The sequence below is a fragment of the Piliocolobus tephrosceles genome, chromosome 20 (genome assembly GCF_002776525.5).
Source record: "Piliocolobus tephrosceles isolate RC106 chromosome 20, ASM277652v3, whole genome shotgun sequence".
NCBI lineage: Eukaryota > Metazoa > Chordata > Mammalia > Primates > Cercopithecidae > Piliocolobus > Piliocolobus tephrosceles.
In genome coordinates, this window is record NC_045453.1 from 40402996 (window position 1) to 40422028 (window position 19033).

The 19033-nt window shown below is 48.4% G+C and overlaps 1 protein-coding gene across 1 annotated transcript; it reads right to left on the bottom strand.

Moving 5' to 3' along the window:
• Positions 1–8963: 8963 nt before the first annotated feature.
• Positions 8964–18135, bottom strand: PAX1 (paired box 1). The gene is made up of 5 exons (XM_023191893.2): positions 17850–18135; positions 16783–17412; positions 15183–15325; positions 14442–14664; positions 8964–9439 (listed from the first exon to the last, which is right to left on the bottom strand). The coding sequence occupies exons 1-5, from the start codon at positions 18133–18135 to the stop codon at positions 9348–9350; spliced, it is 1374 nt and encodes a 457-aa protein (XP_023047661.1). The 3' UTR covers positions 8964–9347.
• Between the last annotated feature and the right edge of the window lie 898 nt (positions 18136–19033).

Here is a 19033-nt window from a genome sequence, read left to right on the forward strand (position 1 = left end):
TTCTTTCTCTGTTTGACTTTGTCTCTCTCTCTTTGACTTTCCTTTTGCTTTTGCCTGTGTCTCTTCCTCTCTCTCTCTCTGCCTCTTTCTTTCTCTCTCTCTCTCCTTGACTCCCTTTGTCTGTCTCTTCCTCTCTGTCTCTCCCTCTCTCTCTTTGCCTCTTTTCCTCTCTGTTGCTTTCCTTTTTCTCTCTCTGCTTGTATTTCCTTGTCTCTACCAGCCACTTATGCTGCTGTTCTCTCAACCACTGTGTGTTGGGGGGCAGGGGGTCTAAAACCAGCTGTAACCAAGTGTCTATGCATGGAAACTGGTCTGGGTTCCCTGGCTTACAGGTTACCTTGTGCCATACCTTTGAAAAAAGGGACCTGTCCAGGCTTCCCTCTAATGGCCAACCTACCTCTAATGCTGGCCAGCATATCTTACACAAAGTTTTAAGTTTTCCTAGTGTCATAGTACTCTATAGTCTCCTTTAAGTTCTGTTTTTGAAATTTTTCAACATAGCTCCTAGTAGGGTGGGCTTATTTGTGCCTGACCTATGCTTCTTTGAGACAAAACACCACGCTCACACCACAGGCACACCACAACACAAAGAACGGGTGAAAAGGGCACACACACACTTCTGCAGTTTGCACCAAACCAAAATCAAAACCAAAATCAAAATCAAAGTATCCAGAAATCCAAGCCAGGTCAAAACCAAAACCAAAGTAGCAAGCAATCCAAGTCAAGTCAAAAACAAAACCAAAGTGCCGGTACAGGCACACCGTGGGTGATCAGGCCACACTTCCACTCAAATGGAGTAGGCAAGTTCCCAAGACCAGTCCTATCAAGCAATTCAAACCAAGTCAAAACCAAAACCAAAGTGCCAATACAGGCACACCATGGGTGATCAGGCCACACTTCCACTCAAATGGAGTGGGCAAGTTCCCAAGACCAGTCCTGTCAAGCAATTCAAACCAAGTCAAAACCAAAATCAAAACCAAAGTGCCGATAAAGGCATGCCATGGGTGATCAGGCCATGCTCCCACTGAAACAGAGTGGGCAAGTTTCAAAGACTAGTCTTACCAAGTTTTAGATGTCCAGACTCCAAGTGCACATTCCTTCCTGGTGTTCAGTCACTGCGTTGATCCTCCATGGGGGCCTGCCACACACTGCTCTGGCGAGGCGTCTCACTGGGGCAAATGCCTACCCGGGAGCGCTCTCAGGATCCGCACCGCTCAGGCTGGTTGAAGTCCCCGCAAGCGATGTTCCATAGGGCAGTCTTAAGTTGCCTAAGTAGCTGCCTCTACCATCCGCCAATCGCCTCACTTCCCTGTCAGAGAACCAAGAAACGTAGCAGGACTAGCCACAGACAAAACTCCTCAGACACCAAGTTAAAAAAGAAAGGGGTTTATTCAGCTGGGGGCATCAGCAAGACTCCTATCTCAAGAGCCAAGCTCCCTGAGTGAGCAATTCCTGTCTCTTTTAAGGGCTCACAACTCTAAGGGGGTGCCCGTGAGGGGGTCCTGATCGATTGAGCAAGCAGGGGGTTGACTGGGGGCTGCATGCACTGGTAATTGGATCAGAACAAAGCAGGATAGGGATTTTCACAATGCTTTTCTGTACAATATCTGTAATCCATAGATAACATAGCTGATTAGGTCAGGGGTCGATCTTTAACTACCAGGTGAAGGGTGTGGTGCTGGGCTGTATGCTTGTGATTTCATTTCTGCCTTTTAGTTTCTACTTTTTTTTTTTCCTTTGGAGGCAGAAATTGGGCATAAGACAATATGAGGGGTGGTCTCCTCCCTTATTCGCACTAAAGTCAGCAGCAGATGCAACAGGCTTTTCAGCCCCCTTGAGGTGAATGCGTTTTCCAAGTAGGACGAGGTCTCTGCACACCAGTTCTGGATCTGTGGACATGACACAAAGCATGATAACATAAAATTGATCTAAGTGGACTTGCTACACAAACTCTACTTCAATGCATTAATGGCAGTGACCTGCTGGCTGTTAATCCTCACAGGTCTAGCCATGAAATCATCAAGTAGTCTTAAGGTCTTTGTGAATGTACCAGAGCCATCAGATTGGATTAGTAGCTGACAATGGCTCTTCCCTCTGATGCTGTCAAGTGCTCCAGTAAATTCAGAGACTTGTGTTAGCAGTCTTGATGGGCTCTGGACCATTAACAAATCTAATATAGAGCCAAGGCCAGGTGTGGTGGCTCATGCCTGTAATCCCAACACTTTGGGAGGCTGAGGTCAAGGTGGGAGGATGGCTGAAACCCAAGAGTTCTAGGCAACACAGCAAGACTGCATTTCTACAAAAAATTAAAAATAAAAAAATTAATCAGGTGGGTTGGTCCACAGCTGTAGTCCTAGCTACTCAGGAGGTTGAGGTGGGAGGATCACCTGAGTCTAGGAGGAGTTCAAGGCTGCAGTGAACTATGATCAAACCATTATACTCCAGCCTGGGCGACAGAGTGAGATCCTGTCTTAAGAAACAATTCATATATATATATATATATATATATATACACACACATATATATATAAAATAACCAATGTGGTCTACAAGCTTAAAACACAATTTAATTCGCCATAAAATGTTGATGTACAAAGAAAAAGAAGAAAACAGCAACAATAATAACAACACTAATAAAAGCTGACTGTGACCCAAAGCAAGTCTCTACTCTTAATGTATATTACTACATTTAATTCTCACAACAGCCCAGGGAGAGAGGTATAATTCCCATTAAACGGATGAGGAAACTAAGGCTGAAAGGTTTTGCCTAAATTTACCCAAAGCAACACAACTGGTAAGTGGTAAAACTGAGACTTTGAACCTAGACAGCTCTGCCAACTTTTAGCTACACATCCCCTATCTTTTCCTAAACTGCTTCCTGCATAAAGATGTTCCACTGCTGGTATTCTGAGTTAAGTATGTGCAAAAGACCACATTACAGATGGTAAGAGAGGCTCCTTTTTTTAAATCTAAGAAATAAATTATCGTTGCCTCACCCATGGTGATCTTTCTGGATTTTATCCTACAGTAAATAGAAAGTGGGAAGATAATCATTTTCCTTGCTGTCTGTTGCCTTTGTAATATGTTGGTCCTTACAGAGAAATATTGTATTATAACTTTAAATGATTAAAACTTTCAAAAAGATCACTAAATATAGATAAGTTGCTTAAAATGAGAGACAAACTCAAATGAATCAAAAAAACTAAAATTTCACAAATATAAATGAAATAATTTTATTTCCCAAAAATATCAGTTTAGATTAGGTTGGTTTTTTTTCTCTCTCTCTCTTTTTTGAGACAAAGTCGTACTCTGTCACCCAGGCTGGAGTGCAGTGGTGCAATCACAGCTCACTGCAGCCTCCCTCTCCTAGGTTCGAGGAATCCTCTTGCCTCAGCCTCCCAAGTAGCTAGAATTATGGGCATACACACCACATCCAACTATTTTTTATTTCAGTAGCAATGGTATCTCACTAGGTCGCCCAGGATGGTCTCAAACTCCTGGGCTCAAGCAATCCTTCCTCCTCAGCCTCCCAAAGTGCTGGGATTACAGGCCGGAGCTACTGTGTCTGGCTAGTTGCTTTTAAAATTCACATATGTTTATTTTAAATTCAAAGACTTCAATATATGTATATCTTACAGTCAAAGTTGGAAGTGAAACTTATTTTCAAGGTGCTATTGATGTCTAAGCCAACTTGTTTGCTAAGTCATGTGTTGAGCCTAGAAAGTCCATTTTTTACCACATGTGCGAGCATCTGGCTAACAATAATAATAATAACAACAACAAGAGCCCTTCTCTTGTAAGTGGACGTTAACAACAGGAAAGTTCCCACTTTAACAAAACGACTAATCTTTTACATTGTTTTGTGCTTGTCTTTATCTCCTGGAACAATGTGTGCTCCCCCTGGTGGCCAGAATAATACTTTCAGCTTCCCAGTTCAAGCTAATCATATTCCAACTTGTTTGCCAAAGAAGCGTTTTATTTTTTATGTTTCACAAGTTTCAGGCTCCAATTCAACTTTTTAAGAAGTCAGTTTCTTTCCATTCATTTAAATATCTTGCTTACTTTTCATCCAAGAAATTGTTGTTAAATCTAGTAATTTTCGTTTTGTTGTTTGTTGTTGGGGGTAAAATAAAATCTTACAAAGCTAAAACCACATCCACAAATGACTGAAAGAAACCCTGAAAGTTAAAATTGTGAGGTCTATATAAGAAATGACACTGCAGATAATCCATCAAGTCAATATATTTCACCAGAGAAAAAGGAAATAAGACGTTACAGTATGGAAATGTAATTTAATAGCTGAATGAATACTTATCTGCCTATTTCATCCTTAAGAAGAAAAAGGAAAGTGAAGGCAACCCAGGCGGTTACATTATAATGCAGTCGAAATTCCATCACCCATGAAAACTGCAATTGGGATTCCACTTTTGGATTTGGCCGGCCAGAAACAGATGTGTGTTCCAACAAGAATCACAGGCTGCATCTCCTGGACAAGAGCTCTTTAGAGTGCAGCAGGAGTTTCAACTGGTTTTAACTCCAAAGAAAGAACTAGACTAAACTGAGTATAATTGTTCCAAGTGTTTAGAATTCCCAAGTTGGATTCGGGCTAAATGTGTGGTTCTCATTTTATGGCCTTGAAAAATAAGACAGTGTGATTCTTCCTTGTTCTGTTAAAAAAGAAAAAAAAGAAAAATTTAAGGTTGAGATACAAAGGTTTGGCTAGAAGTATCTCAACCATAGGACATTTCTTCAGTGAGTAAGGCTATGGTTCAGACAGCAAGGTCAAGGTGAAAACCAAATACCACTTTGTGCATAAATCTTGCTCATTAAAAGAAGGGACTCAAATGTTTCTTATTATATAGACTGTCTTGATGCACGATCCTTTCAACTGAGTTCCTCGGGCACATTCTAGCAAGATTCTAAATTCATATCATCCAGCATTACATGGGGCAGGTAGAGTTTCTTTTGAAAAGAAACCCAGGCCAATGTAATCCTAGCTAGGGAAGCTGATGCCAGGAAATCTACAGCGTGCTTTACCGAAACCACAGTTCAATTAAATAAATTCCATCCTTCTTACCAGGAGTCAAGAAACACACGAATGGCAGAAATACAGTTGTCAGTGAGTGGGGTTCACTCGTCAGGAGGTTAATCCCACATGGATTTTAGTAAATTGAATTTGGGACAGGTTAAAAAAAAATACTTGTGCCAGTATTGAAAATCCAAACTTTATTTGTAGCCAGTATTTCTTCAAACAAGGTTTTGCCGCACCCCTCTGCCTCCATGTCTCTTTCCTGGCCCAGAGAGACTGACTCCCTCCAAAGGAGAGGAAGCCTTCCCCTCACATCTTCAAATGCCTTTCAGTGATCTGTAGAACAACTCAGGGCATATTCAAGAAGGGCAAAACTTCATGCCTCTTGTTCCTCAATCCTCCTTTCCTTTGGTTTGTTTTCCTTACTTCTTGCCAAAAAGCAGCTACCTTTGGCAGGGAAGTTACTACAATCCATTGCAAGTACTTCCTCCAATAATGAACGCAACAAAATCCTGTCTTTATTCATTTAAAGCACGAAGCTGGCCCTCTTTACAAATACCCTGCTTTTAATAAGTCCTTGGTAATAGACATCCATTTACGAGAATAAAGTGGGTACATTGGAGCTGAAGCTGGTGGTGCACAGATCAAATCTTCAGCTCATGTCTGTGTGTGTGCACAGCACAATTCATTAGGGTGCGCCTTTAAATAACACATGGACAGAAACAGATACTTTCCCGCATGCATGTTTTTCCTGGGAAGATTCACAAAACACTGTAACAGCATTCACCTTTAAGAACAAAGATAAGAGTAGGAAGAACTTCCACTTTTCATTTTAATGTTTCTATACTGCTTGAGTTTTTTAGTGATACACATATATTATTTCTATTCTTTAAAAAAATTAGAGGGCTACTGAGTGATTACGTCTTTATTTTGGGGAGTTACATCTCTATATTTTTCTTCAAAAAAAACTTATTCTTAAATTTAAAAAAAAAAAAAGGCAAAGACAAACTGTGTTTAGGGAGTGATTGTTTCTCAAATTGTTCCACCTGACGTGGTGCTGCATAATTTTATTATGAGCTCTCAATGCCTCCACAGATCCACATGAACAAAGAGCAAAAGTGCAATATTCCAATGGGATCTTTTGGAAAATATTTAAATTCTGGGTCTCCCACCAACCTTACAAGTGATTCCTCTAACTTTTGTTAACAGACAAGCAAAATTGTCTCCAAAGAGGTGAAGCCACACCAGTGCCAGTCTTCCTACAGGGCAGATCACCATATGCATTACTGCATTGAAGGCTACATTTCACAGACAGGCTCAGAGAGGTTCCAGTCCCCTGACGTATACAGTGGAGCAGAGATTTAAGCCAAGTTCACTGAGACATTCTGTGACCCCCAGCCGCGAGAGAGGGGGTATGTCCCTCCACACCCCACATGATATGCCAGAGCCTACTGGCTCTGCGACGAAGGCTGCTCATCCTTTGTGAATGCTTGCCCCAGAGCCAGGGAATTCAAAGACCCGCCTCCAGCCACAGGATACAGGGAACAAGAGGCAGATTTGAAAAATGCCTTCCTTTGCAGGTGGCACTTAAAACACCGGTGCTTTGCATCCATCCTGGGGTGCATTTCTCAGTTCTTCTCCCCCAGAACCCTGATCAGCTCAAACACAGAAGTGGGCCATAGCAGGGAAATGAGGATGGTGACAACTCAAAGGTAGAAGTTGTCATATAGATTCTTCTCATTCCTTCAGAAAACGATGTGATGTCTTCCTCCTGGCCTGAGCAAACCAGTCCTTCTCCAGGCATCACAAATGGATGCAGGAAAATTCTGTCCAGGATGTCACAACTGAGCATGCAATGCTCATCTAAGCACAAGGAGACAGGCTGAGAGGATGGGGGACTTGGGAACATACTTCTTTGTCATACTTTTTTCCTATTATCAGTATGACAAGCTCTTCTACAGGATATGCTGCCATGGAAGGCTGAGGACCTCAGTCTCAAAGTCCAAGTCTCAATCCTGCCTCTCTGATGAAATAGTGTCACCCAGTTTCCAAGGACAAGCCCACTAATTCATACCTTGCTATGTGGTCTAGAGAAAATAAATCAAATCTCTAGTCATCACTAACACTGTCTACAAAATGAAACTTTAAAAAAAAAATAAGACAAGAGACTTTGAATCTGAGAAGAAGAGTCTCTCTAGGAAAAAAGTAAGTACTGTTTTATAACTGATACCTTCAACAGGTACTATCGCAAAGAGACGCAATAAAAACAGTTTACCACTGGTCCTCTAGGTGGGTCCAGTGCACACACCAAGCAGGCAGCTCCACTCACAAACAGCAACTTCAATTCAAAAATCTCTTCCAACAGTTTTAGAAAGCCAAACAGAGAGAGGTAAAAAAAAAAAAAAAAAAAAAAAATTAGCCAGAAGCCCCTTTGTAGTGCAAACCCCCTAGATTACTGGGTAGCCTGGGATTGTCTTCTTTAGCTTTTAGAATACTAGAAATGCTCTGAAGAAATCCTCCATTCTGGCTTATTGCCTTTTGCCCATTTTACTCTTTTCAGAATTAACTGCATTTTAAGATGATTTCTGCATATTTCCTCTCTAGCTAAGTTTCTCAGGGCTCACCTGGCGCCCATCCCTTTCGAGGGAAGAAGGGGCTCCCCACCCCATTGGCAAATGCCTTCCCCATTTCCATTTCGCTTTCTCTTCCACTTCTTGACCAACCTGGAATGCAGGTGCTCCTGAGGAAACCAAGAAAATAATTTCCCTTGCTGGTGTTCATCCTGGGAACTCAGGGAACGGAGTAGTTGCGGAGTAAGAATTCAACACTCTGCACTCAGAAACAGACTTGCTCACCTCACCACACACCTTTCAGACGCTTTCCTTTATTCAGAGGCAGCCACCTTTAACAGGCGATGTCAGGCTCTCGCCAGGGATATTGCTGTGACTACAGAATTGCATTATGTCCAGGGTCCCACCACCAGTTTGCCTAACTTGGAAGCAGTTCACAGCTCTTGCAGCTGGCTCTAGAAGACGCTTTCTGGGTTGTTTTGTTTTGTTTTTAACCCTCACCCCTTGCAAATCAGAAGTCCAAATGAACCTTTGTACCTGGAAGCCGTTTGTGGTTTAAATTAACAAATGTGCTGACCCCTGAACACCAAAAAGTGCTGATGTGTTTACCATTTGTTCGATTCCCTGGCAAGTGTTGTGAGTGGAGGGATGGGAGGAGACACCTGCAGGACATCCAGTTTTCTAAGCACAGAAAACGCCAACAACCCCTGTGCTCCCTACTCCTATCCCAGTCTTCTTTGGGGTGACATCATCTCAGAAGGGAAGAGAAGCCCGGCGGCCACTGGGCTCTGAGAAAACAGATTTCCAGACGATATACTGCGGGGATCGAAGGGAGAGGACAGTTCATGGAGGGTTTTTTAGGGTTTGTTATTACAAAAAATATATAAAATAAAGGCTGTGGCTTTTCTGTCCACTTCCTAGGTTTGAGCTCCCCTCCATTAGGGCTGGGGGTCTCAGAGGAGTGAAGGCTACAAAGTCCCAGGTGCCAAAGAAGGGACTGTCACCGAGATGGCTCTAGGGCTCTCAGGGACTGAGGGAAGGTTGGGGAAGCAGTAAAACAAAGGGAATTAGGGCCCTTCACAGTAGAGTAAGAGAGAAAGAGAGGGAAAGACGGGGATGGACCAGGAAAAAGGGCTGAAAGCATATAGAGGAGTAGATAGAGGAGAAGGGGAAGGAGCGGGACTGGAGCAGAGGTCGGAGCAAGCAGAAGAGACTGGAAGGGCAGAGGGAGCCAGGGAAGGTCGGGGAAAGCCAGGGCTGGAAGGGAGGGAGGAGTGGAAGGGCAGAGGGAGCCAGGGAAGGTCGGGGAAAGCCAGGGCTGGAAGGGAGGGAGGAAAGAAAAGAGAAAGGGAAGGGAGGGAGACTGAGAAAGAAAGAGAAGGGAAGGAAAGAGGGAGAGAGGCAAGACGGAGACAGACAAGAGAGTGACAAAAAAGAAATCTGAGGCTGGCAGAGCGAGGGAGGCCACGTCAGAGCAAGGATTGTGAGGAGGGTGCAACAGTCTAAAGCCAAAGCTAAGAGAAGCCTGAAAACCCAGGCCAATAAAGGAAGTGTGGTGGGTCCGGACAGAGGCAGGGCTGGGCCTGGGGGCTGGCTGGGCGTCCACCCGGGGGCCGGCGCTGGCTTCCTCCGCCTCCGCCGTGTGTCCTCCGGTCCTGCCCGCTCAGCTTGCCGGGGCCGCCGCGCAGACCTGTGCGCCCGGGTCCGCCTGCCGTTCCCTCCGAGCTCGGGTCCGGGGAGAGCTGCCCCTAGGAGGTCGAGGCCGGGATGGGCAGTCCGTGTAAGCTACTGAGAGCGTCCGGGGCCTTGCTGCCGGGGCTGGGAGGCTTCCTGTCAGCCACTGCGGGAGGAAGCACAGGGGCGTCGGATCACTGCCTAACGCCGCTGCAGGGCGAGCGGACTCGACGCCGGCAGAGCGAAGTCGTGCGCGCTCAACCCTTGAAGACTCTGGAAGAGGGAAGCAGAGACTCGCGCTCTCCAGAGACCCCAAGCTTCCGTGGGCGACCAGCCCTCCCTCTCCCGCTAGAGGAGCCACTTGCAAGGACAGCCTTGGCAAGCGGGACTACTCGCAAGGCAAGGCCGTTTGCAAACACTGACCGCTGGCCGGGTGCAACTCCCGTTGCCCTCCAACCTCCTCACCACCTGCTCAGTAAAGGAAATGAGGGGCGCAGAGGGCTGGGAGGGTTTCAGGTCTGATGGAGACTTCCGCAGAAGGGAGCGGGACTCTAACGTTGCGCGGACCCTCACTCTTTCCAAACCCCAGGCGCGCGCACAAGTGCGAAGGGCAGCCAAAGCGTCGAGTCAGCTGACACCCGCGGCTCGGAACTTGCTGTGGGCAGGGGGAAATCGTGCGGGAAATGAGGCACTAGAGATTCCCCTGGAGCGGCCTGGATTCCTCCGACACAAGAGACAGTTGCGCTTTAAGTGAGCGGCAGACTTCGTTGTGCCCACGAGGTCCGGGGATCCAGATGCGCTCACCACTGTGGGCACAGCACGTCCTGGGACCTGTGGGCCTCCGGGTCAAGTGACAGTGGGATGGCCAGATCGGGAGGTATTCTGCGCCTTACTCTATTATTTGGGGGTTTGGGAAGGGACCCAAGTTTTGCTACTGGAAGCCAGAAAGTGACGCCACGATTGCGCAAGCCTGTTTTTCCTTTCCCAACCTTGGGCCACTCTGCTTCTCCTACAACCAGGATCCACAGTTTGTTTATACCTACAGGGGCCTATTTTCAATTTTCTTTTTTCCCCAAGTCCTCCTTTAAAGGGGGAGCTTGGAGCCCCTCAATTTGCGTTGAGGGGAACTCTGGATTTTTTTTCTCCTGCAACTTCCTTCGCCTCAGCCTCAGGCGCAACTTGTGGCTGCGCAGAGCTGGGCCAACCACCTCTGTGCAAGACACACACACCCACACACAAACACACACAAACACACGGATTCGCTGAGGTTTTAAAGAGGTCTAAAGACCTTCCCCGGACAGTGGCCCCTCTGCTTTTCACTGGCTCTCAGCTCTTTTTCCTAAACATAGTTGTGGCCGCCCAGCCAACAAGTATTCAGACCTTTTCTTTCTACCCTGGACACACACTTCAAAGTGAGGACCTGTTTAGAAAACATCTGAGGAGGAGGAGGTTTCTCAGCCAAGGGACGGTTACCTTAGAGACAAGCAAGAAACTGAACTCATGAAAAATAAACACGCAGGACGACTGCATCCCACCCTACAGAGGCGAATCCTGCTGTGTTTTTAGCCCAGTCCAGACCATCCTTCCTCATAGGGCCCCTCCTGCCCTCCATTCCCTCCACAGGACAAATGGGTGGGTACTTCTGGGCCCTCGGAGGCCAGGGCCTGCGTCAGGCTCATTTAATTCAGGGGCTAAGAATGGGGAGAGGCATTTTTTTAAATATTCAACTGCAATTGCAGGGCATTCTGGGACCACCGTTGAGGGGAAGGGAACCCTGGCGTTGGGTCAAATGAGGCTGCGGTGGGCAGCATCCGGTGCGACAATGCCAGCGCCCTAGTGCTCCCTGACAAAGTTTACTTCTACGATCCTCCAAGAACCAATCCCCAGGCAGAGGTAACTAGAGCAAAGCTGCAAGTTATCTTTAACAAATATAAGCAATACATTTTCTTTGCGAGTATGCAATATCTTATAGATTTGATTTCCAAATCTTGAGTCATTCCAGAGCCCCACAGGGAGGGACTTAAAACCCTGAGGTTTCGAGGGTCTTTGGAAACACCCTGTAAATACTAGCTGTCTTGAGGGAACATCTGGTGGTGTCTGCCACCTAAGAGTGGGGAAGGGGAGATGGTCGTCCCCTGGCTGTGAAAAGGCATTTGGATGTGGGTGGAGATTCCTAGAATGTCAGCCTCTCCAAGTGAAGATTAAGCGAAACTTTTCCTATTCTTCTTAATTCCCAAAAATTAAAGTTTCCTTTCAGGGGGTGGGGAATGTAAATTATACTTTTTGCCTACATAATAGAAAACCCAGACTCACTACCTTTAAAAAAAAAAGAAAAAATAATTATAGTATTAATTAAACAACACAATTAATCAATTAATATCTAATTTATTGCTAAATTTTCATTTTGACATTTGATTAAGTTTCACTTAGGGTAACTGTTAAGCTGTTCATTTGCACTAATTTGGAGGACATGTTGATATAAATTGCACTGTGTGTGTGTTGTGTGTATGTGTTAGGTGATCAAAGGTATTTGCTTTTACTGAGCATTTATTATATTAAATTGCTTTTCATTATGCAGAAGAATTTTTCTTACTGAAAAGAAATTCAGTAAATGCTATTCTCACTATTCTTATGAATTGAACAATTGGTGATAGTAAATTGTCCTGGGGGACAGGTTTCTTTGAAAATATTAATTTCTTAAGAACTGGTCAGAAAATAAAAGGCAGTGATTTTTATTATTTTTCTGTCTTTTCAAAGACTGGTTGTGTTGAGGAAATCAATCTTTGAAGTCTGCTGTTCTACCAGTAAGGAGTAAAAATCCATAACCCAAGTATGTATGTAATTCTCAGGCTATGAATATAGATAGATAATGAATGATTATTTCTACATTCCTGTTTGAACACAAACAATTGCATGCCAGCTTGAGAAATCATTACTAATGGTGTCCCCGAGTTATCTGATTATCTTTTATTAGAACCTTTAAAGAACTTGGAGGACCACAAAATTAAATTAACTTAATAACTAGAGTAACAAATTGTTGCTGCAGTCTTTGAAAACAGGTGGGATATTACATAATAGCAAGCCGATATAATGGTAAAAGGGACTTAAATACCAGCACCGTTCAATGGTTCTGTATTTCTGAAAAGGAAAGTGTCTTCTAAAGAAAATCAATCACCAGTAGGCTAAACGTTAAAATCAGCTTCCCCACCACTTCCACCTCAAATTAATGAGAAGTAGTTTAGAATTAGGAACTCTGTGTGCTACCTTTGGGTTATTATCTGCACTTTATAATTTGTGTCTAATGTAGAGCTTAAAATGCCTCCAGGGCAAAGTGGCTCTATTGGAAAACAAATGCATTCCTCTGAAGACTGTGGGTCTTTTTTCTAAGTCTTCCTTCTCCTTAAGATGAACCCAGGGAAACATTTCAAATCTGTGGTTATGCTTTTTAAATTCAAAAGAACCTGCTTATTTAAGCGATTTGTGTAATGTGGTACATTTTATTTTGATTTCGATTTTGGCAGATAACCTCAGTTGTTGAGAAAACAGGTTGATTGGAGACTGAGGATGAGTGAAGCACTCATCTGTGACCCCTTAGCTATCCTTAAATGTAAAGCTTAAAGGAGTTCTCACTCTCAACTTTTAACATTTCCTTCACTTGGATTTTTGTATAAATGAGCAAGTGATAGTATCCCGTTTAAATTAAACTTAAAGTTTAAAAGAGCTCTAAATCCCAATTTTTATAAATTTTCCTTACTTGGATCTGTCTGTAACTAAGCAAGTGAACATTATCCTAATATCCCAGGATGTCTGAGCTCTAGGAAAGGTGGAAATAGAAAAGTATTTTTCTCCCTTCGTTTCACTGTTGTGGATGGCATCTTTATTTCCTTCCTGCCCCCATCCCCACCCCCACTCCCCAGGGCATGCCCTCCTATCTTATCAAGACTACTTGGAAATAGCACTTCCTGCCTGGGCAGCACCCAGGAGGATGGCCCTCCTGTCCCCTGCCTGCCCACTGCCACCTGCCACTACATCCACCTGGCTTCCAGACCTGGACAGGTGGAGGCAAAGCAGTTAGTAAAAATCCTTTTATAATCTGAGAACACCACACTGTCTCCCAGGTTTGTGCCTTGTCCCTTTCTCTGCTGGGGCTGTGACGCCCTGGGGTGACCCTTTCCTTTCCCAGGTTGGTTGAAGTTGCAAATTTCTGGTGCTCAGAACCTAAGCACTGGCAAGTTCGAAGTTAGCAAATCAAGCCATTCCTTTTAACAACAAAGAACATGCGACTCAAGGGCTGGTGAGCTTTTCCCAAGTTAAAGGAAAAACTGGACCCCTCCGGGCAGTGTGAGAGGATGCCCCTCACACTGCTGACTGTCAGTGACATACCTAAAATCTCTTCCTTGACTTTTCAGGAAGCGGACTTATAGAAGAGGAAGAGGAAGAGGAAGCAGAAAAGGAGGCAAGACTACCAGGCACATTTTCCACAGAAAGAGAGAAACCTCTCCTTCCCCGCCACCCACCACCACCACCAACCACCACCACCACAGGAAGCTCCTGAGCCTGGAGTAAAGGACAATGATTCACATGGCCTCTACTTTCCCACAGTGTGTATTTAAGAAAAAGAATCCAAAGGCTCTTTTTTTTTTTTTTTCCTTAAGGAAGCTGGGAGAAACGGATGGGCAGTGGGGCAGAGATGGGAAGGGTCCTGGGATGGAGGTCAGGTGCCACTAGCAAGTCCAACCCCACCTAAAGGGCTCAGGTGCTAGGACAGGTCTACAGAAAGGTGAGCCTGGAGGGTGCCTGCTAGAGGTATCCCTGGATGGAGAAACAGAAACCCAGAAAGAAGCAGGAACTTGGTCGAAGGTGCCAGAACCGATCCAAACCCACGTGTTCTGTATGCCAGAAGGACCCCCTTTCTCATCTCCTCTCATAAGTGGAGGGGACAGTCTTGGGGCCAGTCTCTCTCAACCTCGGGTACCTTTATAGGGACACCTGTCAGAACGAATCTGCTCCAAGAAGCTACAGGCATAACGGTTAACCCAGAGGAGGGGTTTATGCCCAGGACCCACCTCTTCCGCACCCGCTCTCCCTTTTCCCAGGCTCACACCCCCTCCCCAGTACCCTTCCTAAACCTTCCAGTATCCACCCGACCCCCTCCCTGCGCTCCTCACCTTCTCGGCTGGGATGCTTGAAGGTCATTGCTGCCGCGAGTTCCCCGCCGTGCACAGCTACGCCGGCCCCGGGGGGCGCCAGCGGAGGGCCTTGCGCCGGCGGCCACGGCGGGCCCGGGGCGAGGTAGCCGCCTCCCGGGGCGCTGTACACGCCGTGCTGGTTGGAGGCCGGGTAGGCGCAGGCGGGGAGGAAGCCGCCCACGGCAGAGAGGGTAGAGGCCGACTGTGGGGATAGAGAGGGACCGTCAGCAGCAGAAAATCCCTTCTCTAGCCCACGCCATCACTGAGACGGGGGTTCTCATCCATTATCCCTCCCCCACGCCCTGTCCCCATCCATCAGCCCTATGAGAGGCCTGGCCTCTAAATTTCCTAGTAAGGACCCCTTGGCAAAGTGATTTCTAAGAATTCACTCAAACTGTTACAAATAATGATTTGAAGGGGTCATGGTGTTCCTTTCGGGATTTAGAGAAAGGAGGTCCTTGACTGTGGACCTGTGATCTGGAGTTCCTGCTTTTTTAGCTAAGGTATCTTGGCAAAGGCAAGTCAACCCTTCCAAAGTGAGACTCCTCCAAACTAGTACGCTTGAGGAAAGGACAAAAAGGATGCTTGCTGGCCAGCCTCCAGATACAACCATCTCTCTGCCTGGAAATTTTGTCTTTTATTTCTCTCTCTTTTTCCCCACTTCCTCAAACCTTCTGCTTCCCTACTTAAGGTCACCTCCCGCACGTGCCTCCTGGTTACCTGAGTGTATTTAATGTCTGCCTCTAAGGCAGGTTTCTCCAGCCCATTCACTGCCGGGGTGGCGGGGAAGGCCGAGCGGTTCACGCCGGCCCAGTCTTCCATCTTGGGAGAGTAAGTGGTGCCTTCGCTCCCAGCCAGGGCCCCTGCAGGGGGCAGAGGACAGATTAGAAGGTGCCTCCAAATCTGCCCTGGGCACACGTGTGGCCAGCCACCCAGCTTGTATCTGAAGGCAGGGCCAGGGTTCCCACAAAATTTGTAGGTGGCCTGACACTCCACCAGTAGATAGAGGGCGACAGGGACTGGGATGTTCACCACGCCGGGTGGGGCAGAGGAAAGGCAGCCAGGCCTGCTGACCGGTCCTCCTAGCCTTCAGCCCACTTCCCACAAACGGGAGGCTGCTGCTGAGTCAAAGCCTGGGCAGACTCAGCCAAAGCGGCTGCTCCATTGTCTAGACAGGGCTCCCAGAAACTTCCAAGTTCAAATCTACAAGAAATCAATACAAGAAAATTCTACCAGAACTGCCTCCAGAAACGCCCAGGGGTTTCCCAAAAGAAGTGTCAACATTGTGGTCCCCATTCAGATAGAAGCAGACAGCTGCTCCCCAGGCCCTGTGTGTGCCAGGAACCAAGGGAAAGCTCCAGATCTGCATGCAGGCTTGGTGGGGTCACCTCCCGACCAGCTGCCCACTGACATTTCATGGGAAGCTTTAGTCTCAGACTGGGTTAGAGCCACCAGGAGACATAAAGGCAGCGCAGGGCCACAGAGGCGCTGCTACTGCTGGAGCTGAGCACTCACAGTTTCTTTCCAGCCACCACTCTTTCCTCCTAGGCTACCTTGAATTTTGCTTCTTACCCTCCTCCTGAGTCTGCTCTCCTAAGAGTGTGCCATCCCCTGGCCAGCTGCTGGCAGCCGGGGACAGGGCAAAGAAATCCAGACGGATTCTGGCCAGATTCTTTCCCGGTCAGGCATCAAAGTTGTTCCAAACCTCCCTGCCTTCCCCATCTTCCTCATCACCCATTTGACCAACAGTTTGTTGAGCTTTAATTGCAGATAAATGACAAATCTTTGTGAAGGTGGCTGCAGCCCCAGCAGCCATCACCCCAAACTCCAGGACCTGCAAGGCCACAGGGCCTTAGAGAGGTAGGCCACTCAACAGACCAGAAGATCCCTTTTCCTTTAACTCAGAAGAGCCACTGGGCCTGGGACTGGGGGGCCAGAACCCTTGGGAAATTGTGAAGGATTCTGAGAGCTAAAGAAAGCGTCTCAAAATTGCCTGAGCGTTTTTTTTTCCTTAGATTTGGCAATAGCGGTTTGCATACTTTTTGCAAGAATGAAAAAGCGCAGTTTCAGGCCTCCAAATTTGTGGTTGGCGATTGCTCTTCCATTTGGGAAATATTTTCCATATTTGTCATAAAAAGTTCAAGATGTCCGAGGTCTCTGACAAAAGGCCCAGGACCACCAGCCTCCCTGGCCAGTGTGGAGCCCTCCCCTAAGCCAGAACCGGTCCCGGGAGGAGAGCGAGTGTGAGTTCTCTCCTGCAAGCCTGCCCGCCCCAGGTTCTGCCCCTTAATAGAAGGCTTCGGAGGCCGCCACGACTGACCTGTTTGCTCCATAAACGTCCGGATGCCCAGGATGTTGCTGACCGAGTGTGCCGAGGGCCATGAGCGCGGGATGCTGACGTGGCCCGCCGTGCCCGGGACCCCGGGGTGGCTGCCCATCTTGGCGCCGGTGGGCGACACGGGACTGGGGTAGGGGTACTGGTAGATGTGGTTGTAGGGCAGCGTAGGCTGCGACGGCGGCTGCTTACTTGCCTCGTACGGTCCGGGCTGCGCCAGGCTGCCGATCTTGTTGCGCAGGATGCGGCTGATGGAGCTCACCGAGGGCACATTGTACTTGTCACAGACGCCGTCGGCCAGCAGCCGGTCGCGGATCTCCCAGGCAAAGATGCCAGGGTCTCCCTGCTTGTAGTCCCGGATGTGCTTGACCACGTTGGGAGTGGTGACGCGGGGCTTGCTGCCCCCGATGGCCCCGGGCAGAATGGAGCCAGTCTCGTTGTAACGCGCCAGGATCTTGCTCACGCAGCCGTGGGATACGCGGAGCTGCCTACTGATGTCACAGGGTCTGATGCCCAGCTGCGCCAGCTCCACAATGCGCAAGCGGATGGCGTTGGGCAGGGGGCGGCCGTTGACGAACACACCGCCCAGCTGGTTCACCTCGCCATACGTCTGCTCTGCGGATGCGCCACACAAGAGTGCGCAGGCAGGGGAGAAAACACCGGGCGGGTTAGCCAAGGGTCCCCACGCGGAGGGAGGGACTGCACCCAGGCGCACTTCCAAAGGGTGACCTGTGGGTCCCCAGACAGCTCGGAGTCCAAGGGCAAACTGCCTGGGTCCGGCTCGGAGTGGGCAATGGCACAGAGGAGCCGCGGAGTGGAGCGCCCCGCATTGTAGCCCTCCGTGCCCTTTCGCGACTTTTAGCGCGTCTACTTGGAACACGCCCTTCCCAGACTTGCTGAACTGTCTCCTCCTTGGGGACCAGAGGAGAATATAGCTCCTCCAGGATCCAGGACTGGGTCGCCCAGGGAAAGTGGACTAGAGGGAACGGAGGCACACGGACCCGACCCACCTCATCAGCCCTCCCGCGCTCTGCCTGTCGCCCGCCCCTTACCCATAGCGCGCGGGCCGGTCAGCTGCCTGGCGCCGGGGTGGCCGGGGTGGCCGGGGCTGGGCCCGGCGCAGTCCGGGAGAGCTTGGGCGCCGCCGCCGCCGCGGGAGAGGCATAGAGGGAGGGCGCGCGAGAGCCGAGAGCCGCGGCGGCCCAGCCGCGGGCTGGAGACGCGCTGTGAGCGGCCGCCGAGCGCGCTGCCGCCTGCTCCAGGGCCTGCCGCCGCCGCTGCTGCCCCCTCCCAGGACACTCTCCACGCCCGCGAACCCAGGCCCAGGGTGAACTTCATCCGATTGGGAGAAATTCGTCTGACCGGGAGGCTGCAGCGTGCGGGAATCAATTTGACGTGTCCTCCACGTCAATCTCGGCAGTCACGCCGGAGACGCGCGAGTTGGCAGCTCATTGGTTCCCGTCACTGCTCCCCAGCGTCCCCCTCCCCGCCCTGAAACTCTACCCCCTCCTTCTATCCTCCCGCCTCGGCCCTCCTTCATTCCCCTCCCCCCTCCACAACCCACCCCTCTACACCCACACGCACATACACACACACCCCATTTGGGCCTGGGACTTTGCACTACTCTGAGCCCCTTGCAGCCCCCTCCCTCCTCTGGCTTTGGGAATGATGGGGAAGTCATCTCAAATTGATTAGTGTGCTAGTACTAGTACTCGTTTTCGTTTTGGTTTTAATTTTATTTCCGCCACCATTAAGAATAAGATAGAGAATAAAAGTTTAAGTTTATCGTGGCAAGGTGTTTAGGATATGGTTGTCTCTACCTCCCCACTCCCTGGGCAGCGGCCGGGGAAGAGTGGGATCAGTACCCCAGCTGGCTGGGAGTGTCAAGGTGAGCGTCCAGCGCCGTGCAGGGCGCCTGGCAGGAAGACACAAGGCGGAACTGATTCATGTGTGTCCCGTTCTTGGCCAGGTCCTCAATCCTTCTCTCAGGAAATCTTCTCAACGTTTAATAGCCAACCACTCTCCGAATAGTGGGGGTGATTTCGGTGATGCGAGAGGGGCACGGTCCAAATCCTGTCTCCTACAGCCAGGCCCAGCCACCAGAACTCATTCCTCTCCAAGAGGCAACAGAAGGGGCAGGAGGCAAAAGGATTCCGGCCTGCTGCTACGAGGCGCATAGATCCGGCGCCCTCCGGTCCCCAAGCGCGACCAACGGGAGGCCAAATGCATAGCTCCA